At 39.0% G+C, this 26,759-nt stretch overlaps 4 protein-coding genes and 1 long non-coding RNA gene across 5 annotated transcripts in view; all 5 read left to right on the top strand.

The window, feature by feature from the left end:
- The window catches only part of LOC146522334 (uncharacterized), a 59,212-nt gene that overhangs the window by 5,835 nt on the left and 26,618 nt on the right, over window positions 1-26,759 (top strand). The window lies entirely within an intron of this gene.
- On the top strand, window positions 662-2,936 carry LOC146522335 (GTPase IMAP family member 7-like; the record flags this gene model as incomplete). Its single annotated transcript, XM_085147909.1, has 1 exon — window positions 662-2,936. A coding segment is annotated over one exon (1,014 nt), but the record flags the coding sequence as incomplete, so codon positions are not given.
- Window positions 10,641-12,826, top strand: LOC146522336 (GTPase IMAP family member 7-like). Its single transcript, XM_085143646.1, has 2 exons — window positions 10,641-10,761; window positions 11,212-12,826. Exons 1-2 carry the CDS (start codon window positions 10,755-10,757, stop codon window positions 12,162-12,164), a joined length of 960 nt encoding a protein of 319 aa, XP_084999772.1. The 5' UTR covers window positions 10,641-10,754; the 3' UTR covers window positions 12,165-12,826.
- LOC146522337 (GTPase IMAP family member 7-like) lies at window positions 13,670-16,528 on the top strand. Its single transcript, XM_085143623.1, has 2 exons — window positions 13,670-13,773; window positions 14,946-16,528. Exons 1-2 carry the CDS (start codon window positions 13,767-13,769, stop codon window positions 16,130-16,132), a joined length of 1,194 nt encoding a protein of 397 aa, XP_084999749.1. The 5' UTR covers window positions 13,670-13,766; the 3' UTR covers window positions 16,133-16,528.
- Window positions 21,879-24,192, top strand: LOC146522338 (GTPase IMAP family member 7-like). The gene is made up of 2 exons (XM_085154852.1): window positions 21,879-22,063; window positions 22,784-24,192. Exons 1-2 carry the CDS (start codon window positions 22,057-22,059, stop codon window positions 23,737-23,739), a joined length of 963 nt encoding a protein of 320 aa, XP_085010978.1. The 5' UTR covers window positions 21,879-22,056; the 3' UTR covers window positions 23,740-24,192.

Below are 26,759 nucleotides of genomic sequence, written 5' to 3' on the forward strand. Positions count from 1 at the left end.
TGCATAAATAGGCTGTTGATGTTCTTTACTCATTTCTGTTATTACCCGCAAAATAGCTGCATATTTAATCATCTGGGAATTTACTCAGATTTATTTATTTAGACAGAGATCTTGACACCCCCCCCCCCCCCCACCCCCAATGTTCAGCACAAAGTTACGCCTTCTTCTTCTGTCCACTTCACTACTCGTGCTTCAGTACGTTTTACAGTTGCAGTTGCCCCCACGTCTGGGGGCAACAGTAATCTTCAATATTTTTCTTGGTCTCTAACTTCAAATCCCATCTCAAAACACGTCTCTTTAAACTATCAACTCTCGTTGATAATTTCTTGTTTCTTGTTACAGTGTTTTAACTCTCCCATGTAAGGTGACGTTTCTTGTTTTGAAAGGTGCCTAAAATAAAATGTAGTATTTTTGGTATTGTTATTATTATTGTGGTAGTGGTAGTCGTGTTAGTATTACTATTAGTAGCAGTTTGATTAATGAACAAACACATGCAAAATTAATACATTTCCCATCATCATCTCATCACTTATTTGTAGTCAACAATTTAAGGCCAGTAGGTTGGGCATAAGTGGTGAATATCATGAACATACTTGCTCAAAATGCCCAGGTTATGGTTATTCAGCAGCAAACCAACAAGAAATGTTGAAATTGATCTTTACTTTCCTTCATTTACACAGAGTATTTTTGTCTTCTAGCACTGACTTCAAAGAGGATTGTTCTACTCGGAAAAACTGGGGCTGGGAAAAGCAGCCTGGCCAACACCATAATTGGAGAGAATGTCTTCAACGTATGCCATGCACCCGTTTCTGAAATAAGTCTGCCCCGTTTAGTAATTAAGTCTGTAAATGGAAATAACATTAGTTTTATTGACACTTGCAGTATTTTTGACACAGGCATGTCTGAGCAATTACTCAGGGATGAGATAGTGAGGTGCATGACAGAGTGCACTCCCGGACCTCATGCTTTTCTCATCGTCCTTAAAGTGGAGAAATTTACACAGCAGGAGCAAGATGTAATCAAAAAAATATGTCAAGATTTCTCTGAAGATGCTATGAAATACGCTGCCGTTGTCTTCACTCATGGCGACCAGCTCCCAGAGGGAACGAGAATCGAGGAATTCATCAGTCAGAACAAAGAGCTCAACAATCTGGTGGAGAAGTGTGGAGGCAGATGCCATGTTGTTGATAATAAATACTGGAAAAACAACAAAGAAGATGACTACAGGAGCAATCGGTTCCAAGTAGCAGAGATACTCAGGACAATAGACAAAATAAGTGAGGCAAACAATGGAAGCTGCTACACCAATGAGATGTTGCAGACGATAGAAAGTGAACTACAGAAAGAGGAAGAGCTTATTAGAAAGTCATCAGCAAACATGTCGGTTGAACACATTGCAATCGAAGCTAAAAAGGGTGTGATGAACAAGCTGCTGATTATATTTGCAGGTACAGCAACAGGCGTATTGGTTGGAGCCTTTCTTGGTGTGGCAAAGATGGTCACATCAACTTTTTTGAATCTGCAGGAGCACAAAGATGCAACAGTATCACTGGCTGCTCAGAAAGGGTTAGTAGAGGGAGGTCGGTTAGGATATGCTGCAGCTGAACAATCAGAAAGTGCATCAGAAGCCATTCAGAAAGCTGCTAAAGCTGTCCTCGAATATACTGTTAAATGATGGTTAGGATCATGACAACGACAGAGAGTGGACAGCAAAAAAAGCAGAGAAAGGAGTGTTGTTTTCTGATGTCTTGTATGATTACTTTATAAGTAGATATAGTGGCAGTAGAGGAACTGTTGAGATATTTATTCAAGGAAAAGTAGTGGTGGCCAAACATTACTTTTCCTTGAATAAATGCTAAAAATGCTACTTTTACTTGTAACAAACTAAGTGTTTGTTACTTGTAGATTTTAAGAAGTAGGGGTGAATGCTTTGATTTAAACTTGATTATGTCACATTATAATTCAATGAATCACGTACATATTATATGGAAATGTATATATCCTTTTTCCTTTTTTTTAGTAGTGCTTACAGAAATAAAAACTATTGATGAAACTTTGTAGTTTCTTACAGTGAACAACATTAATTCTACCTGGGAGCTGGTTATATTATGTAGGGATTTGGTATATGATAATGTAAACCTGAGAGGACCTGACAGGACCCGCTTGTTGTTTGGCTTTTTATTTTTATGTTTCACACACACACACACAGTTTGCTTGTGGCACTATCCAATGTTTGCTGCCCTGGCTCCAGTGCTCCTCCAGCAGCAGCCGTTTGTCTTCGGCTCCAGCCGCTACTGAAATAGGGACGGTGTCAGGGTTCCTGGGTCGTTGACCCATTGCTTTCAGTTTTGTCATGTTTAGTTTATGTTGCCATATCAAATGTTCTCACTTCCTGCTTTTCCTGTGTCAGCTCGTCTCTTGTGTCATTAGCCAGATTATGTTCAACTGTGTACTCAGCTGTCGTGTCATTGATGTTATGTTGTCGTTTCCACCTGCGTTCAGTTCAGCCAGCTATTCAGTCTTTCAGCCAGTCAGTCCTTTCGTTCCTGCCTTGTTCATCCACGCTTCATAATAAACCATCTTCAGTTCTTCACTATCCACGAGTCCTGCGTTTGGGTCACTTCCTCGCCTCCACACAACACAAATCCTGACAGACAGCATGATTAGAAGATGTTCAGAAGGGAAGGCTGTGTCATTTTGGAAAATATACAAAATGCTGAAATGTTTGATTTAAAACATAAAACAAAAACCTTGAAAATGTTAAAGGTAGCCTGATGAAAACTTTGAATATCTAGATTCATTGCTATTTCCATCTGGGAGTCCACACTGCATATACTGAAGTTGGGTTTTAGAAATGCTCGATGGTGACATGAGAAATGTTAACGTTGGCAACACTAACATCTAGTTTATGTAGTAAAGTAAATGCATCACAGAAGAAAGGAAGTGCTTCTTGCATCAGCTTAAAAACGCTACAAAGAACCAAGGATAGAGGAGGATTAGATCTGCCTAATTTTCACCAATACTTGTTAGCCAACAGGCTTCAGTTCATCTCAGAATGGTTAAAATGTACCCTCTTAGATGAGCCCTGGCTAGATGTTGAACAGGCACTATGCAATGATCTAGAGATTTCAGACCTACCATTTATTAGCTCAAACATCAAAAGACATGAATGCTTTAAAAGCATCAACATCAGCTTTTCTCTGACAGCATGGTGGGAGTTTCTAAAAATAACGGAGTCTTCATTAATCCCATGCAAACGTACACCTATCTGGAATAACCCTGACATATTACAAAACAAAAATATGATTAATTTCCCAGAATGGAGTTGTAAAGGAATTAAATACTTAGAACATATATTAGAGGGAACAGAATTTATTCCATTTGACAGACTAGTTACACAATATGGGATCAACAAGAAAAGATTTTTAGAATATCAACAAATTAAATCCATAGTAAAAAAGAAATTTAACCTCAGTCAAGTTGAATTACAAACACCACCAAGTGTGGTTCAATTTCTTACTCTTAAATCCCCCAAACTATTATCTAAAATATACAGAACACTTTCTAAAATAGATGAATCAATATCCCTTCCTATTGCAAAATGGGAAGCAGATTTATCAGTCAGCTTAGACCAAAACGTCTGGTCTCAGATTTGCTTAAAAACCTTTAAATTGATTAAAAATCCCAATCTGCAATTAATACAATACAAAATACTGCATAGAGTGCACTATACAGGTCATCGAATGTTTAAGATGGGCTTTACATCCGCCAACAACTGCTCACACTGTCAAGGCAATACACCAGACAGTTACATCCACGCTCTTTGGTTCTGTCCACCAGTGCAGAAGTTTTGGCACGAGATATGTGAGGACTTATCAAAGTGTCTGAAATGTAAAATTCCAACCTCCCCTTTAGTATGCTTGTTGGGAAATTTGGATGATGTCACTACAGAAATTAATACAGTCCACATGGTTTTTATTGCCCTATGCATCGCCAAGAAAACGGTCCTCATGAACTGGAAAAATAAAAATAATCTTAATTCTAGCCAATATAGAAACTATCTAATAGATCACATTAGTCTCGATATAGCCTCTGCCACCACATTAGATCAATCCCTCTGGGCTCCTTTGATTGGCTCCATCACCTAGCGGGGGTGAGGGGTCGTGGTTTGGTCCCGCCTTGGCTATTGTGGTTGATGTGGAGGTTGGGATGGGCTTAGGGCACCTGGAGGACTCCTAGAGACGTTATCCCTGGAGGGCTTAACCCGGGGGTTGTGTTCATAACCTGGTTAGTGGCTCTGGTCACTCTCAGAGGTTGTTCTCCTCGTGGCCGCGTGCAGCGGGGCTGGAGGATGGTCTGTGCTGGCGGACGTAGGTTACTGGCCTGGTGGCCTGGCTGCCCCTGAGTGGATCCGGGGCGGGCGTGGGGGTTTGGGGTTCGGGGGTGCTTCGCCTCTGTGCTGGGGCTCTGGCTGGGCCTTGGGGGCTTCGGTCCTCGTCGGTGTGTCGCCGAGGTTGTGGGCGGGTGGGTGCACGGGGGCTCAGCCCTGGCGCAGGGGGCCTCTTGTGCATCGGCCTAACCGGGGGGCTCTTGAACTGGCAGGGAGGTTGTTCCATCTTTGCAGGAGTCCACTCTGTAGGTGGGGGAGAGACATAGGAGAGGTGGAGAATAAACTTAACCTGGGTGTCTGTGTCTTGTGTAGTCTGGGAGATGATTGAATGTTGGGGTGGGTACAGTTTCCTCTGCGGTGGGGTGGGGTGGGCTGCCCCAGGTCCTGTGGGGCTTGGCGGTGCTGCTGCCGTAGGCCCCGGTCTGGATGGGCCTGGGCTCCCTTGCCTTGGTGGATACCAGAGGACGGGGGTGCATATTGGGGTCAGCGGGGGAGCTGGCCCTAGGGAGGGACACCCTCCCCTCCCTTCTTTTCCTCCCCATCCCCGGCTGCCTCCCTCTTCCCGCTCCACCACACCCACCCACACAGGTAGGGCTTTGGGGTGCGGGTGTGTCACCAGGGTGCAGGGGAGACATCCCCCCCCCCCTCTGTCCTCTTCTGGCCACCTGTGCCTCAATTTTATCTCACAACTTAGACATCCACATTACTTACACTCTCATAACACACACACACATATATATATAGGGCCTTGAGGGTGGGCACGTTAACGGCGTCCAGTAGACGGTCTGTGTATTCAAACCTACCTCTGGCGCCGGTGCCCACCTCTCAATTTTAAATCCATGTAGACATTGAGGGTTCTCGGGAGGGGCCGTGCTAACACCTGCTGCTCTCTGGCAGCAGCACCATGCTCTCCCTTGTTTTAAATGCACTTTAGAGCAACACGCAGCAACACTACACTTGAGCGGGAGGAGGGAGGTATGGGGTCTTAACACACCCCCGTTCTCTGCTAGCCATCGGGGCGGCGGGGCTGGGAAGAGATGCTGGCTGTCCGATTGGCCTCCCTGCTGCTGCGGAGCCTGGGGCGGTCTGCTTGCCTCCACCCCGGAGGGAAGGGTAACATCTCTTGGGTCTGGGTGCCGTTTCCATCTCTGGGGGTGAGGATACCTGGACCCGGGGTATAGAGTATGTTTGGGGAGTGTGATTGTGTGTACACGTCCATTTACGTTTATTCCTACGTTGGGTGAGTGCTGAGTGTTTGTATATGTGTGCATGAGGGTGGGAATGCATGTCTGTGTCTGTGTGTGCCTGTTTGTCTGTGTCTATATGTCAGGTCGGGTCTTAGATTCCACCTCTCTGGGAACTCCAAGGCCCTCCAAAGTGTGGAGGCCTATCTCCCCTCACCACACTCCCTGCCGGTGACTGATGCCCTCAGGGGTCGGTGCATTGTTGGTTCTTGGTGTCCGGGGCTGGGCGCTGAGGTATGTACCAGCTCATTCCCGGTGGCTACTTGGCGGGGCCTGGCGCCTGCTGCTCGGTCAGGCCTCTTCCGAGGCGCGGGGGGCCCTCGGGCCTCCGGCCTCTGTGCCTGCGGCTCGGTTCACTCTGGCACAGCTGGCTGCCGGCGGAGCCGGCGGGCACGCCGGTGCAGCCCCCTCTAGCTTCTGCCCGGTGGCTACTGGGTGACCCCTCATCTGGGGATCCTCAGCCCTTCCCATGAAGGTGGCACGGATGCCCCTCCGGTGGTCCTCCTTGGGCTCTTGCACTCTGGGGCCTCTGGATGTCTGGGGCCTGGATCTCCTCCATGCCTGCTTCATGCCCTGGGGGACAGGGCTATGGCTCTCTACATCCTCTAGCAGACCATTACATGGGGAAACCATTTGAATACAAGCGCGCCGATCCACACAGGTGTGCACATGGGTGTTCACTGTTCGTAGACTTAAATCACACCTTTCTTGGCTGCTACTTCAAAGCACATTGTGCGCTGTCTGTCCTGCGTGCTGCACAACAACATTCAATATTTAGTATTTACTGCTGTTTACACTTAGCTAGATTAATGCGATGGTGTTGTGTATAGTATGTTGCATTGTTTTGTTTTTTTTGCTTGTTTTCTATTCTTTTTCTCTCAACAGGTGATCCCGGAGATATTTTTTCTTCCCCCCTTTCTCACTGTCCCTCTCCCCTTCTGTTTTTCTTTTCCTTCCTCTTTCTTTCTCCCTTTCCTATCCCTCACTCATGTCTGTCCCGTCTGTAACAACTGAAAATAAAATAAATAATAAAAACAAAGGTCGATCAAATGGACCAATACGGCAATGCCATGATGATCCATTTGGCAAAATAAATCCATTGGGTATCCTTGTTGGTCTTCAGACAACAATTCTGACGGCTAAAGAACCAAATGGGACAGGCGAAAAAAAAAAAAAAAAAAAAAAAAAAAAAAAGAAAGGAAGTGCTTCTTTCTACATTTGTTCAAATAAATTACAATGGATTTGCATAAGGTTGATGCATAATCCAAGAAAAAAGGTCCATGAGATGCTTCACATCGTCTAAGCAAGACTTGAACTTCAAATGTTAAAGTTTACTTCCTGTCTATGTCATAATTGTATTTTCATTACCTGAGCTAATATGGATGTTGTAAAAGGACCCTGACTGAAAAAGAAGTACATCTGGGTAAATTGTGCTGTAACTTCACATATTGTGAAGTTTTATGTCTTTTCTTTGAGAAAAGAAAAACAGAGAAGTCAAAAACTCCTTGATATGTTGATATTATGTAAATAAATCCAAAATGTTAACTGAGTCATCTGATTCATTCTGATTTATTCTAAACTGGAAAATTATTTTCTGTCCACCATTTTTGTGATTAACAGTCTCACTTCCAAGTGACTGTTGTTATTTTATTTATCAAAGATACATGATTACAAATACATACAATTAACACATTTTCTATAAGGCATACAATAGTGATAGATTTTTTTTAAAAATCACACATACGTTCAAAACATAAGAATAACATTTTTCTAAAAATCATGTTCTTTGGTGCTTAAAATCACATCACATTTCACATTTTAAAAGCATAATATACAATTTTAGAGCACTTACACACCTCTACTTTGCTTTTCACTCTCAAATACAGTACGTCACGATTATCACAGATCTGTCATCAAATGTCGACCGCTTCTTGTAAGTCACAGTCTTTTATGTGTCGCTGCTTTCCTGAGGTGTGCTGGATCAGATCCAAATGCAGAGTCTTCTTTAGTGGCGGTAAAAAAAAGGCTCTTTGTCAGTTTATCAAAAAATCTCTTACAGAGTGATGTTTGGGCCACAGCAACACTGATCACTGCTGGTACAAGGTGATGATAAAACAGGTGCAGAAAAGCTGGTCAGGAGTTGTGTTTTTTTCTCTCTCCAAAATCTGCAAAGATTTCTAAACCTCTGTGTGATTCACTCAGAAGGACTTAAAGTTGGCTCATTGGTCAGGTTAAAAACCGTCCCTCACAGTCTCACTGGCCAATGTTTAATGTTTAGCTCTCTTATTTACTACAAGTGTCATAAGTTTCCTCATTGGTAAAGGGTAGGGCCATCTCTATTTTAAATGGCTTCACTGATGTTCAGGGTGGAGTCCTTGGTCGGGGCTCAAATGGTCAATTCAGCGTTTTGTTATTTGGTCCAGACTTGTTGCTGTGCGAATATGCACCTGTCGCTCTCAGAGTCTTGCTCTGGTAAAGCTGCCTCACATGGAGCTGGAGCATGCGTGAGTCTCACCCTGATTGTGATTATTTTTTCTTTTTTTTAGATAAAACCAATAAAATGAGTTAAAGACTTCAAACGGGGCCAGCGTCCAGCTCCCCCCAACATCACTGTCACAAAGGCACCTGTTTAATTACACTAACCTTTTTGTTATCATTTAGCACAAACATGCAGACACACCTAAAAGCTGCTGACATTTTTGTCTAAAAAGTAAGGTAAAAGTAAGTAAACTTTGGCCTTGCTCTATAATATAAAAATGCACATGGCAGCTCAAATGCAGGGAGGAAAAAGGTAGACATGAGACAAAACACAGGATTTCACCTTTATAGCCTATTTGTAGTCTATTCTACTCTATTTGCACGATACCAGGACCCTTAATGTTTCACCTAAATTTTATGCAACAATTGTCTCTGCTATAAGTTCCCTCGGTTCTCTTCCTATGGGAAGAGTCAAAATATTTGGTTTGTCCATTCATGCACAGTTTTCTAAGCCAGATATATCATTTGGCTCTCTGCTAGCCAAACGATACGTCTCTGCTAGCATCAGTATTATTGAACTCGACTCCTGGCAGAGACCAGTGCCATCTTCTGTTTTAGATACAGAAAAAAGCTATTACTCAGCTTAAAAACAATTCAACTGAAACTAATTCAAACAATTCATCATAAAAGAAAATGGTTAATACAGAAAATCAGTTACACTGTTCCTCTCGTTTATATAAGGCTCCGAAGACAATTATTTCACCATTACTGCCATTTAACAGGTGCATCAGTCCAGAATCACTCTTATTGCTTTAAGCTAACAGTACTGCTGTATGATTGATAAGATCATCCACTTACCCAGAAGAGCAGAAACAGATTCTTCTGCATCTTTGTTCTGCTAGCTAAAACATTTCTAATGTGAAGTCAAAGTAATATATGTGTCTGTGTGTGTATGTATAAAAAAAAAAGGTGAATAAGTGTAGTACTGTAGAATATTTACTTGAATATCTGAAAGACTCCCTTCATTTTAGCCAAACATTTCTGGATTTTTAGATATTACATTATGACTCTAATTATGATGGCAAATCATTTTATTTGCTAAATCTGACAAAATGACAAAGTGTCATCATAATTGGATTTTAGATTGTATTTCAGGTCAAATACAAATCATGTTAAACTTGACTTACATTTCCCAAATAGTCCCTCTTCTGTGTGATTTTTCTGTTGCAAGTGAAAATGAATTACCCAGCTCAACAAAGGCTCTCTTGTAGCTGCCTTGGTTTTGAATATGAAAATGAATGTAACTGATCAAAGTCAGAAAAAGATGCAAAAGCAGCTGAACAGAGAATGAGAGAAAAAAAAAGAAAAGTATTCATCCATCCAGTTTATTCTGCTTATCCAAATCAGGGTTATAGTGAGGCTGGAGCCTGCCCAGCTGTCATATGGCACAGGGACAGTTCACCAAACTCTCATGGGGTAAAAACAAGTCAGCTATTTAACTAAAAAGACATTCATTAAGTTAGGTGTAATTATTCATTATCCCAGCAGTAACTGAATCTATTTATAGTGTGCACATTTCAGTACATTTCAGTGTGAACTGTAGTGAGTGTAGGGAGTAACTAGAATTATAGAATACCTGTGTGAATGAGAGAGAGACAGATGTAATGATCACATAGCCCTGGTAGAGTTGCAGATGATAACATTTTTATTAGCAGTGACCAAGTTTGACAAAGATGGAAACAAAATTAGAAAGGCATGGCTAAATAATCCTAAATAATCAGGTCCCATCTTATCTTAAAGACCATATAGTACCAAATCACCCCATTAGAGCACTCCGCTCTCAGGGTGCTCATACTCATACAATACTTAAAACATTCATTTTTGCGAAAGCATATAGTTAGGGCACGATCAGGTGACCTGAATCCTCCCGTAGATACACTACAATTGTCAGATGGCTGTGTCTGTGTCGCAGCATTTTGAGTTTATTTTGTATTTTTGATATATTGGAATAATGTTATAATAATAATAAAGTTATATAGTTATGCCTGTGCCCTCATTTCCTTTTTCTCCCTGTTAAAATTGAGTTTTTTCTTCTCACTGATGCCCAAACACTTGCTCAAAGAGTGAGAGTGTTGGTGTAACAGAGGATGAAGCAAGGGTTAGGGTGAGATGGAAGCAGATGATCAACTGAGGCGAACCCTAAAGGAAACAGCTGCTTGAAGATTTCAAATACGTAACACACACCTTTTATGTATATATAGTAAAACTTTTCATTATAGTATTCTAGAACAGTATAAAAAGTATAAACTCTCTTTTGCTTATGTCATATTTACTACAGACATATTTAACTTTGGGTTATAACAATATGCTCGCCAAGATTTTTATATAAAAATGAAAAGAAAAAGTGTGTTTTTGTTATTAATTTATTTAAATGAATAACATTTAAATATGCACAATAGTTTTCTCATGCTGTTGCCAGGTGTGGGAAAAAAAATAAAAACACACTATGAGGTAAGGTCATCACTTTAGTTTGCTGCAGAGAAACAAGTCCAACAGGTACAGAAACAACCGAACGGCGCAGTCACAACGTTCACAGGATCTGAGTAATCGTGTGTCTCTGCGCTGATTTAGCTTTCAAAAACATGGACGGTAAGTTGCAGTTATTATCATGTTTTCTGCTAATGATTAACAGAAATGTGGGATCACAAAGGAAGAAAGTTCTCTGAAAGTGATTGTTTTTCTTAGTCAACATTATCTACTCCACTGAATACCTAAAGTAGTTATGTAAATGTTATCTAATATATTCAAGACTGTAAATCTGGATTTTATAACAGAATAATACAGAGTGTATGCTTGATAGAGTTAATAATTCTAAATGATTTAGTTGTATCCACCATCTGAACAGCTAAGTCTAAACTTTGATCAACAATCAGAGAAATTACAGTTTTCTACTCCTCCATATTTACTTGTAAGCCAGTACTGACTGGCTTGTAAACATCATGCAGTTTTACTTGCACTTCAATTTACTGTTTATTTCTTGCACTGTTTTTGACAAAGTAATAGATAAATAACTGACACCGAATCATTACTGTTTTATAGAGTCAAAAAGAAGGATTGTGGTCCTGGGAAAAACTGGAGCTGGAAAGAGCAGTATTGCCAACACCCTGTGTGGACAGCCTGTGTTTAAAGTAAATCATACCCCCAATTCTGGAACAAGTGAATGTCAGTCAGAGGACATGAATATCGGTGGAAGAACCATATTATTTATTGACACTCCTGGATTTTTTGACACAGACAGATCTGAGGAGGAGATAAAGTCTGAAATAGTGAGGTGTATCACAGAATGTGCTCCTGGTCCTCATGTTTTTCTCATTGTGCTTAAAGTGGAGAAATACACAGAGCATGAAAAGGGTGTGATAGACAAAATGAACCAATATTTCTCAGATGAAGCACTTAGGTTTACTACAATAATCTTTACTCATGGTGACCAGCTTCCTGAGGGAATGAAGATCGAAGAGTTTGTTAAACAAAGTGAAGCTCTGAGCGATCTGATCAAGAAGTGTGGGAGTCGCTGCCACGTCATTGATAATAAATACTGGAAGAACAACCAGGGAGATGAATACAGGAACAACCAGTATCAGGTGGCAGAATTACTCAAAACCATTGACAAGATTATTGAGGCAAACAAAGGAGGCTACTTCACCAATGAGATGCTGCAACAAGTGAAGAGAGATATACAACAAGAGGAAGGTCGCATCAAACAGTCATCTCCAAACATTAAAGAAGAGGAAACTGCAACAAAGGCAAAACATTCTGTGTTTAAAAATCTGTTGTCAAAAGTTGCAGCAGTTACAACAGGGGATCTGTTAGGTGCATTCCTGGGTGGTACAATACAATTAGGGAAAGAATACAGGACTGTAGGTTTAGTAGGAGTAGGAGTAGGAGTAGGATTAGCATTGGGAATAGCAGCTGCAGCAAAAGTAGCTAAAAACAATGCACCAACATCATCTAGCACAGTTCCTGCTGCATCTGCAGAGCCAGCAGCCAAATAAAACCAGGAGTACCACATTTCACGGACATGAAACTTGTGCACAGTGATGAAGCAAAGAAAGGAGACTACAACACTAAAGCACACTTTGTTTATTTTTTTAAATGTAAAAACAGGTTATAAATTAAATATCAGAATTTTTCAATCATCAAAGCTCTCAAAAAAGTACCTTTACAATCCAGAGATGTACAGGATCAGCATATACTGCTAGGAAACTGGGCACAACTACTCACATTCACCTTTATAAGTTGCCATCATAGAGTCATTATTAAAATTATAGAATGAGACATTTTGGAATCCTTTTGTTCCTCATGATTTGATTTCTGTATTTGCATGGTACAAAATGTCTTACTTAAGAGTTTTTGTTGAATACTTACTGTTAACATATAAATGAAGTAGCTTTTTTTAAATAATATGTAAGAATGTGATTTTTTCCCCTCGTCATATGCTATAAAACCCTTTATGTTGCAGTTTATATTTCAGAATTTACCCATGAATATGTCCATTACTCCAGCTTAAAAAAATCTCTGGGTGTTACAATAACAGATCTATGACTTTCAAATAACTGTTGCTTCTTTTTCTTGATGTTTTATTTGCTACAAGTCTTCACTAATAAAGCAGCTAATTGTTCCACATGTAACCAAGTTTCTTCAACTTCTTGACAATTTTCTTGACAATTATTAGCTAGATGGCCTCATGTTAATGATGAGCAGTAAATAACTTTTACTTTCAGTTACTTTCATTTTGATTAAATAATTCAGCTGAACTTGTTAAACCTCCTCAGCAGGTTTAGCCAAACATGTTTAAGAGGCAGTGACATCTTAAACAGTGACTTTCATTTTTACTTAATTTAGGTTCCGCTGACTTTACTTCAGTTGAACCAGCTGATAAAGTTTAACAGGATCAGCCAAATCTACTACAGCCATTTTTAAACCAGAACAGTAATGGAAACTGCTGGGATGAGTGGACAGACCACTGACAGATTTGATCATCGACAAACTTTATTGTAATGTCAGTTTTAATGTTTTTAAGTGTTGCTCATGTTTCCAGACTGTATAAAAGTTACTGACTGACAAATGCAGCAACAAATGAGACTAAATAAATCAAAAGAAAATGCAGACGTTTGTATTTTGTTAACATAAATCCAAACTTTGAATAAGTTATATGTATTTCACAGAACAAAGAATCTATGGAGTTAGTAGTGTAAGGTAAGGGTTTAAAGGCCAATATAAGAAGTATTCATATATTCAAGCAGAAATAAATTCCACTTTTCTGTACAACAGAAATAAAAATATTTTAAAAAATCCATAAGGTCAATGAAATACAGTTTAACTTTTTCTTTCTTTTTGTATCATGTTTTTGGGTCATGTACCTAGTTATTATCTTTATCTCTGTGTTGCAGCACTGTGGATTATTATATGTAAACGTACACTGTGCGCAGTGTTTTGTTCACTTATTCTGGCTAAAACCCAGAGAACAAGTTAGACAGGTAGCAGAAGCGAAGCATAAGGTAAGTCGCAGTACGAGAACAAAAGCAAACGACTCACTGCAGAGACACATCGTGAACCAGACTATATTTTTGACAGATTTCTATTTTCTGGAGAGCATGGAGGGTAAGTAACTATTAAATAGACATTACTTATGAGTGTTTGTCACTCTAGTAATCAAAATGCTAAACTGTGACCTATATTTTTAATTAACTGAGTTAATCTCAAGAACTATTTTGCTATGACAAAATGTCTAACAGTATTGCTGCTTTAAGCTTTATCAATCTTATAAATACAAGCAAGATTTCTGGGTTATCAAGGCTTGTTTGCTGACATATGGCTTGCAGTGTAGTACTGCACTAAGATATTTCATGCTTTTCTTTGAAAATCTCAAACATGCTTTAAATTTACTTTGTACTTGCATCTGTTTGGTTGAAGTCTCTATATGCAGCGTAATCACAAGGACCAATAAATGACACTGATGAATGATTAGCTAAAAGATTTCAGACACTCTTATGCTATAGATGTCAGTGATATTTTCCTTCAAATCAACCAGAATGATACTAGGTTTGAAGCACATTTCTTTGTGTGTAATTTAAAGCAAAAAGCAAAAAACAAACAAACAATACAATACAAATCACCCCTTTTAATTTATTAACTGATAAAAATGTTTGTTGGTAAACCGAGTCCAGAAAGAGTTGGGATTTATAACTAATCTATTTTTTCAAAACATATATGTGACATTGTTCATGCAAAATCTTGCTGACACAGGGGCATCCTTTAAGGAGATAGGGTACATACAGACACATATATCCCCCATGTCTGTTTAACACTTTGACTCTCCAAAGCGTGACAAAAACAAGCATGCAGAAGTTGCAGTAACACCAGAGGAAGCTTTTTTATTTCAAGCCAACACGAAAATAATTGTGGGAAAGCGTTAAACAAAAATAATTAACATATTTACATGTATATACATATTAAGCTTAATAGTTTGTGACTGTTAAGCACAATTGAATGTACTTATGCAATTATGGTTTTTTGTGTATTACTGACTTCTTAGCTTAATATATCATTGCCCCCTGCTGGTCGCGAAAAATTCTTCATACATCTCCATTTCACGTTTTGGAGAGGCATGGTGTGAAATAGACACGGTGGTCCGGCGTGTCTATTACACGTTTTGCTGTGATACTGGGTTGATAGATTTTTGATCTGAAATTTGAAAATTGATCAGAGATGTCAGGAAGCAGATGAGGTAATGAGTTAATCAGATATTTTCATCTTTTCATTTTTTCTTTCAGTGACAAAGACAAGGAGGATTGTCCTGCTGGGAAAAACTGGAACTGGGAAAAGCAGTCTGGCTAATACCATATTTGGCGAGACCAGATTGAAGATTAATCATTTTAATGACTCAAACGCATGTTTGTCTCAGAGCGAGACCAAGACTGTTGATGGAAGAAGCCTAACTTTAATCGACACTCCTGGTTTCTTTGACCCAAGCAGGTCTGAGAAGTTGGAGCATGAGATGTTGAGCTGTATTACAGAGTGTGCTCCAGGGCCTCATGCTTTTCTTATTGTGCTCAAAGCAGAGAAATTCACAGAGCACGAAAAGGCTGTCATCACACAATTATGTGAACATTTCTCTGAAGATGTTCTTAAATATGCTGCAGTTGTTTTTACTCATGGTGACCAGCTCCCTGAAGGAATGAAGATCAAGGATTTTGTTAATGAAAGTGAAGCTCTGAGTGATCTGGTGAGGAAGTGTGGGAGTCGGTGCCACGTCATTGACAATAAATACTGGAAGAACAACCAGGAAGATGAATATAGAAGCAACAAGTTCCAGGTGGCAGAGCTGCTCAATAGCATAGAGGATATAGTGACAGAAAACAATGGAGGATACTACACTAATGAAAAGCTCCAAACATTGGAGACAGAAATACAAAAAGAGGAAAATCGGGTTAGAAAGTCATCAGAAAATCTGTCACAGGAAGAGATTAGAAAGCAGGCTAAAGTTAACATCATTAAGAGACACATGGAAAATGCACAAAAATCATGGCTTAAATATTTTGTGGGTTTTGCTGTCATCACAGGATTATTTGCAATTGTCTCAGCTTTGTTGATCAAATCAAAGTTTGGAAAGGGATCTGTTCCATCTGTTCCCGTTCCATCTGTTCCATCTGTTCCTGTTCCATCTGTTCCATCTGTTCCTGTTCCATCTGTCCCTGTTCCATCTGGTCCATCTGTTCCTGTTCCATCTATTCCATCTGTTCCATCCGTTCCATCCGTTCCTGTTCCATCTGTTCCATCTGCTTCTGCTCCATCTGTTCCTGTTCCATCTATTCCATTTGTTCCTGTTCCATCTGAATCAGTCCCCATTCCAGTCCCAGAACCTTTTGAAAAGGAAGTTGTGGGGGGTTTTGAGGCCATTTGGAATAGACTTCATGCTTTGTATGAGATAATATACAATCCATGGAATCCATTTGAATAAACACAGATCCACAGCCATATAATAAAACAGCCTAATCATTATACATATAAAGCTTACATAAAAATATTGTCATTAATCTGTGTGGGTAAACCATTGTATTAAAATAGTTTAATAATTTGGCCCATTTGGAATCTTTATGGAAAGCATAAAGATTTTATTCTGTTTTGCAAGTTCCTGAATATGTTGAGTAAATACAAAGTAGTGGTCATATATTAAAACATGTATGATAAAATATAAACATGTGTTCATGGCAATTGCAACTTGATTATGAAATTTTTTGATCTTCTCAGGTTTATGATGTTTTAAAGCTTTTATATGTAGAGGTACCAGCAGCTTCAGAGGACCTTTATCTAATCATTTACATGTACTGTGCATCAATAAAACAACTTTTTAATTATGTGACTCCTTTTTTTTTCACGTGTATATTGTATGATTCATTGATAACAATTCCAACCAAACACCCATCCTGTTATCAAAAGGTATTGTCCGTGTATTCGTAAATACACAAGTCTGCCTGTAAAGTTTACCCTTAAATCTCTTTGCCAAACAGCTCTAAGCACAACACCAAGTAATATGTTTGTCTTGGGATTATTTGTTTATGACAATGACAAAATTTTATTTCACATGTATTAAACTGCTTTTTACTATTAATCACTAAAACACAGCTGTTGTTGATGGGTGCATAAAATCCATCAAAATATAGCATATTAAGCACATTTTGCTATTGAGTATTAAATATAAAGTAAAATTTAAGATAATACATTAAATTTCTTTCCATTCCATTCTGTTAGACAGACAGACTGTTTTGTCGTTTAAATTGAGACCTGCAGTGCACATAAGACTTTTTTCTTCTATTGGCTCCAATAGTGTGAATGCATGAGCTGACCGTTTTAAACTTGAGGAGAACCCAATCACCTCACTATTAAGTGACCGTGTAAACCATGGCGGTGGTAAATAGATTGGTACAGGAAACATTTCTTATACTCAGAACATGTTATACAGTTTTCCTCATTCCCAGTTACTTTCTTTCAATGCCAGTGTGCTTTTCTATGTAACATTCACAACGGGGTTCAGTATCGCTCCTGACGATACTTCAATATGCAGACTGCAGCAGCCAGACACCGAAGCACCATCTTTCAGATTAGTGGAGGATTAGCAGATCTACCTTCTGAGCCACACCCACCAATAAATAACTTGTGACTATTGTTATTTGACCACACCTGAAACTCAGCGTTGTGACTGTTTCATTTTGTATTTGCACAGTTGCCAAATAGTTTGACCTTACCCAGAAACAAGTTACTCCACCCAAAAAACGTGGTACTAACATTCAACTGTCACCTTCCCACTGTGGCCCAGAGTGTCTTGTCATTTTGACTGTGTTATGTTTCATATTCTTGAAGCTGTGAGCAGGAGTTCTAATGCTACATGGTGATCTAATCATACTATTTCTTCTATAACTACTTTTGAGCATCAAAATCATGCAATATATATAAGATTTTCAGTCACAAAACCATATAACTGTCATATCTGTGACACAGAGTAACGATGAAAACCATGTTCCACTGGATGTTTTATGAGTTTTCTGACAATTTATTGGAGAAAACATGAAACTGTTTTTTGTTTTTGAAGAATCAGGATTCATAATAGGTGGCTGGTAAAACATGTAACTTTTTATTTTTATTTTTATTTTTTAATTTCAGATCATTTTTAAAATGTTTGTCTAAAATTAGATTAGATTAGATTAGATAAAACTTTATTAATCCCTCGGGCAGGTTCCTCTGGGAAATTTGTTTTCCAAAAAGCACAGCACCGACAGAAGTTACAGAGTTAAGAATATTATATATATATATATATATATATATATATATATATATATATATATATATATATATATATATATATATATATATATATACACACATATATAAATACAAAGACATATATAGATAAAATATACAAAGGGGATAAATAGAATAAATAGGAATAAAAATAAAAATAAAAATACAAGTAAATTGCACATTTCAAGTATGGAGTCTATTGCACTGCTGATTATTAACAAAAAGTATTGCACAAAAGGTATTGCACAGTGAAGTGGAGAGGCACTACAGCTTAGTTGTTCCCCCCTCCTTTGTCCTCCTGTTTCCCCTCCCTCTCCCCTCCAGAGAGAAGTTAAACAGTTTGATGGCGTGTGGGACAAAGGAGTTTTTAAGTCTGTTGGTTCTTGTCTTTGGGAGAAGCAACCTGTCACTGAACAGACTCTTCTGGTTGTTTATGGCCGTGTGCAGAGGATGCCCAGCATCGTCCATAATGTCCAGCAGTTTCTTTAGTGTCCTTTTCTCTGCCACTGACACCAGAGTGTCCAGCTTCATGCCGACCACAGAGCCAGCCTTCCTGATCAGTTTTTCCAGCCTGGATGAGTCCTTCTTTGCTGTGCTGCTCCCCCAGCACACCACAGCATAGAACAGTACTCCAGCAACCACCGACTGGTAAAACATCCTCAGGAGCTTCCTGCAGATGTTAAAAGACCTCAGCCTTCTGAGGAAGTACAGTCGGCTTTGGGCTTTTTTGTACAGGTGCTCTGTGTTGCATGACCAGTCCAGTTTGTTGTCCACCCACAGCCCGAGGTACTTGTACTTGTTGACCACCTCTACCTCCTCCCCCTCTATCGGAACTGGCAGTGGACATGCTCTGGACCTCCCAAAGTCCACAACCAGTCCACAACCAAAATAGCCATATTTTAACAGAAATGGTGTGAAATGGATAAACAACATTTGTATCTTTGTGTTTAACTTGTGCTTGTGTTCGTTATGCATGAGACAGCATGTCCCTATTAACAATTTCACTAAAATGTAGCTTCTGGCTCATATTCAGACCATATGTGGCTGATTTTGATTGAATTTTTTCAAATTCTATGTATTTATATATGCATATTAATTATGCTACAGTTATTACCAGACATTGGAATTTAATCAATCAATCAAGGCTTTATTTGCCACGTGCAGGTTGCCCTGCAGTGAAATAGGACCCCCCCGACCTTACACACACAACACAGACATCACATGGCGATACAGGTCGGAGATCGGTAGCGTTACAGAAAAAAAAAAAACACTGAAATATACACTACAATGGGAAAGTACAAGAGGAAAAAAAGAGACCTCTACTCATGCTGGGCTCCTGGGAGAACAGCATGAGAACAGGAAACAAAAAAACTCCTCTGCACAAAAAAGCACATAAATGTCCACAGCACGACATTATGGAACACGTGACAAGCCACAGGGTCGGGTGGGGGGTGAGGAGTAATCCGAAGCAAACACAGCAGCCATCCTGCCCAGCGCTACCATTCCAGCGTGGATTCAGACCCGCCGTGTTCCCAGGAGGGAACAAGCATCGAAGGTGTTTGAAAGGGAGGGGGGATGAGTGTGTGCATATCAGTGTATATGTATTTGTGTGCGTGTCCAGAGTTCAGCTGAGACAGTGTCCTTCGCCCTGCTAGGCTAAGTAAACAGTCTTCCAGCCAACCCAGGTAGCCTTGCATCGAATGGGAACGAACAGACTAAAGACAGTCGTTATCAGGGTGTTGTTGTTCGGCTCCAGCCTTGCGACCGCAGCTGGCACCGAGAGGGTATCCGCATGAAGTGATGGTGCTTTTTACTTTAGTGCGAACAGCTCTACACACTGATTCATCGTTTAATAACTGCAGTTATGCATTAATGGAATTACATCTACACGTGCCAGTAACCTGTCAAGAGGGAATGAATGCATCACTCTTCCATTTTTCAAACTGAACTTAATTAAAAATATCTTCTTTGTTTGAAACTTGTTTAACTTGCATTGGAAACTGAAACATTTTACCACTCCCTTATTCAAACACTGAATTGTTCTATTTTTAAAAGCACAGAAGCTTTACTGCGCTGTTCAACACTGGGGCATTGTTATAAAAGCATCTGCTTAAAACTCTTTTTTTTTTAAGTTTTGATATTATATGTGGCTTTTTGGTTTTCAGCCTTATTACCATTTATAAAATAAACAAAATCTTGGGCAAGGGTTAACATGATGAATTGCTCTAACTGTACTTACAACTGTTTTTTTCATCTTATTACCCTCGTCCACTGCTTAACTCAGATTACTGCTTAGCTTTGTAGCAATGAGCTTGTTTTAAAAACCAACAAGAATGAGACCATGATTACAGCTCCTTCTTAATTACATCCTAAAATCATTCATGCCCTCCTTTTTGTTCAACTGATAAGTCCACCATTTGAAATCTTGGTGTAATATTTTATCCTTCTCTGGGCTTCGACGCACATGTAAAATCTTCATCTCATTCCTGTTAAATTTATTTAAGGAACATTTCTAAATTCCAAAATATCCTCAGCTGAACTGCAAAAACGTATTCATGCATTGGTGTCATCACGTTTAGATTATTGTAATGCCCTGTTTGCCAGCTTGGACAAATCTCTTTTATGCCTCCAAGCAGTACAAAATGCTGGCCAGACTATTAACATGTTCTGGCAAGCAAGCTCACAGAACTACTGTTTTATATTCTACACATTGGCTCTCAGTAGAGTTTAATGATTAATTAACTTCTGATTAATTGAAAAAACTGAATGAAAAACTGAATGCCTTGCCATCAGGATCACCGGGATATTTCTGAAGTCCTCTGAGGCTCATTTTGGTCTGCTGTGAACTGTCAGTGTGATGTGATATAGAAACCGCGTATGTGTAGTTTCTCTTTCTCTGTGCAGTCTCCATGACGCACAAGGGCGAATGACAAAGATCCATGTAACTCATGGCATGCAGCCTCTCTTTCTCTTGATGGTAACACACATTATGACTACAATTGTACTTTTGTACAGTTTTTGTGTAGTTATGGTTAGAGGTTCTCTCCTCCTTTCTACACTTTATTTTAATTACATATGAATTTAATAAATGTATATATTCTTTAATCTGATAGTAATAAAACTGTATTGAATTGTTTCGGTCACATGCAAGTCTGAATGTGAGATTTTGACAGCTCTAAACAGCAGGTACAAATCATCTGTAAAATCAGCAATGTGGTGTTTTGGAGTTGCTAATCTGACAAAGATGTGATCAATAAAATGACCAAGCCATCATATTTGCTTTATGAAATCAGACATGACCTGGAAGACCTGGTTACAGGATTTTTTTGGCAAATTTAATATTAATTTTAGTGACCTCTGATTGACGTAACATGGTGTCATTACTGCCAACGTAAATTGTAATTTTTCTGAATGAAATTATAATTATAAATTAAAAAAATATTATAATCCATGTCGCGCCTAGCTACATTCTGGCCGTCCTGCTTGTCCACGTCCTGTTCAGTCATGGCCATGCCACACCGTCACCAGTTGCCTGAAATGTTTCAGTCGCAGTCATCCATCTGAACTTGAATGTTGTATTGTGTCCCTTTTGTGTTTTGGGGGGATTGGTTTTGAGCCCTGTACAGATTGGGAGTTCATGCCACGGACACAAGGACTGTGCAGGATTTTGGAAGATCACCACGGGAGCATCAGTGCTGGGATTGTTACATTATTTTTCATTATTTCTCACTGGAAATAAACTCACTGTCTTTATTTGGAAGAGTTCTGCATTTGGGTCGGTTCATTACCTCAGACCTGACAATTTTTTATTTTATTTTTTTTAATGTGTCTTCATTTTCTGTGGTAAGCACACTTTGTTTTGATTTAATGAAATGTACTAAAACAATAAAAATGTCATGGTCATTTATATTTAGAAGTGTTCTGTTGCTGTCTCACATGTAATTGGACAGTCTTAATAATCCCCACAATGCAATAAGCACTGCCAAGATACAAGTCAAACAGGTGAAGAACAAAACGAAAGTTACAAAGTCTTTGGGTTGTGAGTAATCGTGTGTCTCTGCCCTGGTTTTGTTTTCTTTCAAAAAGATGGATGGTAAGTTATTATCATTTATTCTGTATTAATAGTCAGCACAGGACACTGAACTCCAACCAAAAATAAAAATGTTTGTTTTCATTGTCAAGATTATTTACTGCACTGAATACCTAAATAAATGTTTTAAAGTAAAAAATATTAAGTAAATAGTATAGTATGTAAAAATAGTGATTAAAAAAATATTTTTTACAGCAGCTTAATAAACAGGATAAGTTTGTTGTTTCTATTGCCTCTAAATGCTATTTATCCTTTTGTATATATTATTTTATTATATTCTATTGCATATAGTATTTTATTTAATTTTATTCTATTCTGTACAGTTGTGTACAGTATCTTATTCTTATTGTATTCCAGTGTTCTCTAATTTTTGCTATATAACTTTGCACTGTCCACTTTCTGCTGTGACAAACAAATTTAATAAAGGTTATCTTATCTTATCTTAAATCAGTATCTAGCTGAACAACCAGGTCTAAACTGCACAATGGTCTGTGGAATTAAACTCTTTCTACTTTTCCATATTTACTTGTAAGCCAGTGCTGACTGATTTATAAAGAATATGCAATTTTACTTACACTTAAAAAAAGCAGACTGGACATTCATTTTTTAATTGTAGTGTCATTAAGGTTTAAGTGATATTTTACTGCTTCTATACTATTTCTTGCACCTTTTTAGACAGAGCAATAGATAAATAACTGACACTGAATCATTACTGTTTTATAGAGTTAGCAAGAAGGATTGTGGTCCTGGGAAAAACTGGAGCTGGAAAGAGCAGTATTGCCAACACCCTGTGTGGGGAGCCTGTGTTTGAAGTAAATCATACTGCCAAATCTGGAACAAAGGAATGTCAGGCAAAGTTCATGTCAGTCAGTGGAAGAATGGTACTCTTTATTGACACTCCTGGATTTATTGACACAGACAGACCTGAGGAGGACATGAAGTCTGAAATATTGAGGTGTATCACAGAATGTGCTCCTGGTCCTCATGTGTTTCTCATTGTGCTCAAAGTGGAGAAATACACAGAGCATGAAAAGGGTGTAATAGACAAAATTAATCAATGTTTTTCAGAGGAAGCACTTAGATTTACTATAATAATCTTTACTCATGGTGACCAGCTTCCTGAGGGAATGAAGATCGAAGAGTTTGTGAATGAAAGTGAAGCTCTGGGCGATCTGATCAAGAAGTGTGGCGGCTGCTGCCACGTCATTGATAACAAATACTGGAAGAACAACCAGGGAGATGAATACAGGAACAACCAGTATCAGGTGGCAGAATTACTCAAAACCATTGACAAGATTATTGAGGCAAACAAAGGAGGCTACTTCACCAATGAGATGCTGCAACAAGTGAAAAGAGATATTCAACAAGAGGAAGGTCGCATCAAACAGTCATCTCCAAACATTACAGAAGAGGAAACTGCAACAAAGGCAAAACAATCTGTGTTTAAAAATCTGTTGTCAAAAGCTGCAGGAGTTACAACAGGGGCTCTACTGGGTGCATTCCTTGGTGGAGCGATAAAATTTATGAAAGAAGAAAGAAGTCTAGGTTTAGCAGTAGGAGTAGCATTAGGAACAGCAGCAGGAGTCGCTGCAGCAAAAGGAATGATGTCAGATGCAGCAACAGCATCTGACACATCTGTCACAGTTCTAACTGGGTCTGCAGAGCCAGCAGCTGAGTAGCATCAAGGTTTGAAACAGGTGATAGAGCTTACATACAAACTATAGCACTAAACCACATTTTTTGAATGTATAAAAGGGTTAGAAATTAAATCTCAGATTTTTTCCATCCTCTGTTAAGCTCTCAATAAAATACCTTTAAAATCCACAGATGTACAGGTTCAGCGTATATTGCTAGATAACTGGGCAAAACTACTCACATTCACCTTTACAAGCTGCCATCAGAGTCATTATTAAATTTATAGAGTAGGAAGTTTTGGAATCTTTTTGTTCATCATGATTCGATTTCTGTATTTGCACGGCATAAAGTTTCTTACTTAAGAGTTTTGTTGAAGACTTAGTGTTCCATCCATCCATTCGCTTCCGCTTATCCTTTTCAGGGTCGCGGGGGGTGCTGGAGCCTATCCCAGCTGTCATAGGGCGAGAGGCGGGGTACACCCTGGACAGGTCGCCAGTCTGTCGCAGGGCCAACACACAGGGACAGACAACCAGTCGCACTCACATTCATTCGCACATTCACACCTAGTGACAATTTAGATTAATCAATTAACCTATCCCCACAAGCTGCATGTCTTTGGACGGTGGGAGGAAGCCGGAGTGCCCGGAGGGAACCCACGCAAACACGGGGAGAACATGCAAACTCCACACAGAAAGACCCCGGCCTGATGTTGGAATTGAACTCAGGACCTTCTTGCTGTGCGGCAACAGTGCTAACCACCGTGCCACCGTGCTGCCCTTAGTGTTAACACATAAATGAAGTAACATATGCTTAATATATGTAAGCATGTGAGTTTTTCCCTGTCCATATGCTATTAAAAGCCTTTATGTTGTAGTTGATATTTCAAACTTTACTCATGACTGTGTCAATTACTCCAGGTAAAAAATAAAATCTCTGAATATAATTTTAATAGATCTATAACTTTCAAATAACTTTTCCTTTTGTTTTGTGATGTTTTCTTTGTTACAAATAATGTTCAATTATAAAACACTTAATTTTTTCACATGTAACCAAGTGTCTTCAATTTTTCTTGAAAATATTCATCTTTTGGCTGGATGACCTCATGTTAATGATGAGCAGTAAATAACTTTTACTTTCAGTTACTTTCATTTTGATTAAATAATTCAGCTAAACTTGTTGAACCTCCTCAGCAGGTTCAGCCAAACATGTTTAAGAGGCAGTGCCAACTTAAACAGTAACTTTCATTTTTACTTAATTTAGGTTCCACTGACTTCACTTCAGCTGAACCTGCTAATGAAGTTTAGCAAGTTCAATTAAAACTACCACAGCAAATTTCAAATCAGAACAGTAATGGAAACTGCTGGGATGAGTGGACAGACCACTTTAAGTTGTTCTATTCTTTTAAAAAAAGATTTGATCTTAAATAAACTTTATTATAACGTCAGTGTTAATACTTTTAAGTGTTGCTCATGTTGCCAGACTCCTATCAAAGTTTCACTTATTCAAAACAACGAAACAAGTTAGACATTGTCAGGTTCTTTTATGAGAGAAGATGATCCACACTCAAGAAATAACTTTCTCTTTTCTTTATTCAAGCAATCAAAGGTTCAAGTTAAAAAATGGCTGCCGTGTCTTTTTGCTACCTCTTAGATCAAGATGGACAAAGAGCACCACACCCAGGCAGTAAATGCTTTTTATTATATGTAAGAAACAAGACACTAAGGTGATTGGGCAAAAGTTGGAGGGAAGTTCTCCTTATTTCACTGAGATCCAGTACTTCGGCTCATGTTTCTCCTGCCATTCTCTGGCCACTTCTTATGTGTAGATGCTAGCCTTGTAGTCAAGACCGCCCAAACTAAGACCAAGACAAGACCAAGACCAGAGGGTATCGAGACCAAGACCGAGACCAAGTCGAGACGAGACCGAGACCAAGACCAAGACCGAGACAAAAAAGTCTTTAAACTGCAGCCAGATGCTGCTTCGTTTACGGGTGTCAGGTATATTTATGTGTTTTTGCTTTTGCACAGCCCTCCTCACCGCTGTCTACTGTCTCACTCACTTACTGAGAGGATAGACGGATGCTCCACTTGACTGTCGCATCTCTCACCCTCTCTGTTTTTCACATAATGATATTATCCTCTATCCTCGCATGTGATTGGCCACAATATGGAGGGATTGGAGCATAGCTGAGCCACTGTGTGAGAGCTGAGCAGCGAAAGGAAATTAAGTGAGGGTAGAAATGACTGAAAGATTAATAGGCTCTGTTTTGAGTTTTGTTCAAAAAACAATGACTTCACATAGGGAAAAAATAAATATCACATATGCAGGACACCTTAAACTAGTTTTTTTTTTTAATTAAGCAGCAAGGCACAACAAAGTCAGGGCTGTATCAAGACACAGGGACTAAACCCCAATTCAACCAGACCCAGAACTGATCTGGAATTAAAACAGGACTACAACAGTTCAAAGTCAGGAGTACTTAGGACTTAACCAAGACAGAACCAGAATCAAAACTAGATGATAGTAGTGCTAAAAATCATCATAGACCTGCACTACACTTATTTTTTAATTCTACCAAAGTACACTATTTAGTACACTGAACGTTTATATAATTATTTAGTCTTGTTGTGCAAACAAGCCTGCATAACTTAATAAATATAGAATTTGAAAAATAACAAATGGTATCTAAAAAGTTACACTAGGTACTTGATACATGTTCTGATGAGTTTTGGCAAACAACCATTTGACTAACATGTGTGTCTCACCTGGCTCTTGTTCCATCTCCTCAGTCTCCTCTCCCTCCCTCTTTGTGCTGACAACAAGCCAAACACCAACATCATCAAATATACAGTTGAAACCAGATATTTACATCAACGGCGTAGATTTGGCATGGACGGAAGGGACATGTCCCCACCAATATCCAGCGATTATTGAATTGTCCCCACCAATAATTTGATCTATTCGAGTAAAGAAAAACAAACCCGATAGAAAGAAAAAAAATGATCTGTCAACGTCTCATTCACCAAGTGGTGCAGAAAGAGTTAAATTACATTCTCTACTGGAG

The sequence above is a fragment of the Neolamprologus multifasciatus genome, chromosome 3 (assembly GCF_963576455.1).
Source record: "Neolamprologus multifasciatus chromosome 3, fNeoMul1.2, whole genome shotgun sequence".
Lineage (NCBI taxonomy): Eukaryota > Metazoa > Chordata > Actinopteri > Cichliformes > Cichlidae > Neolamprologus > Neolamprologus multifasciatus.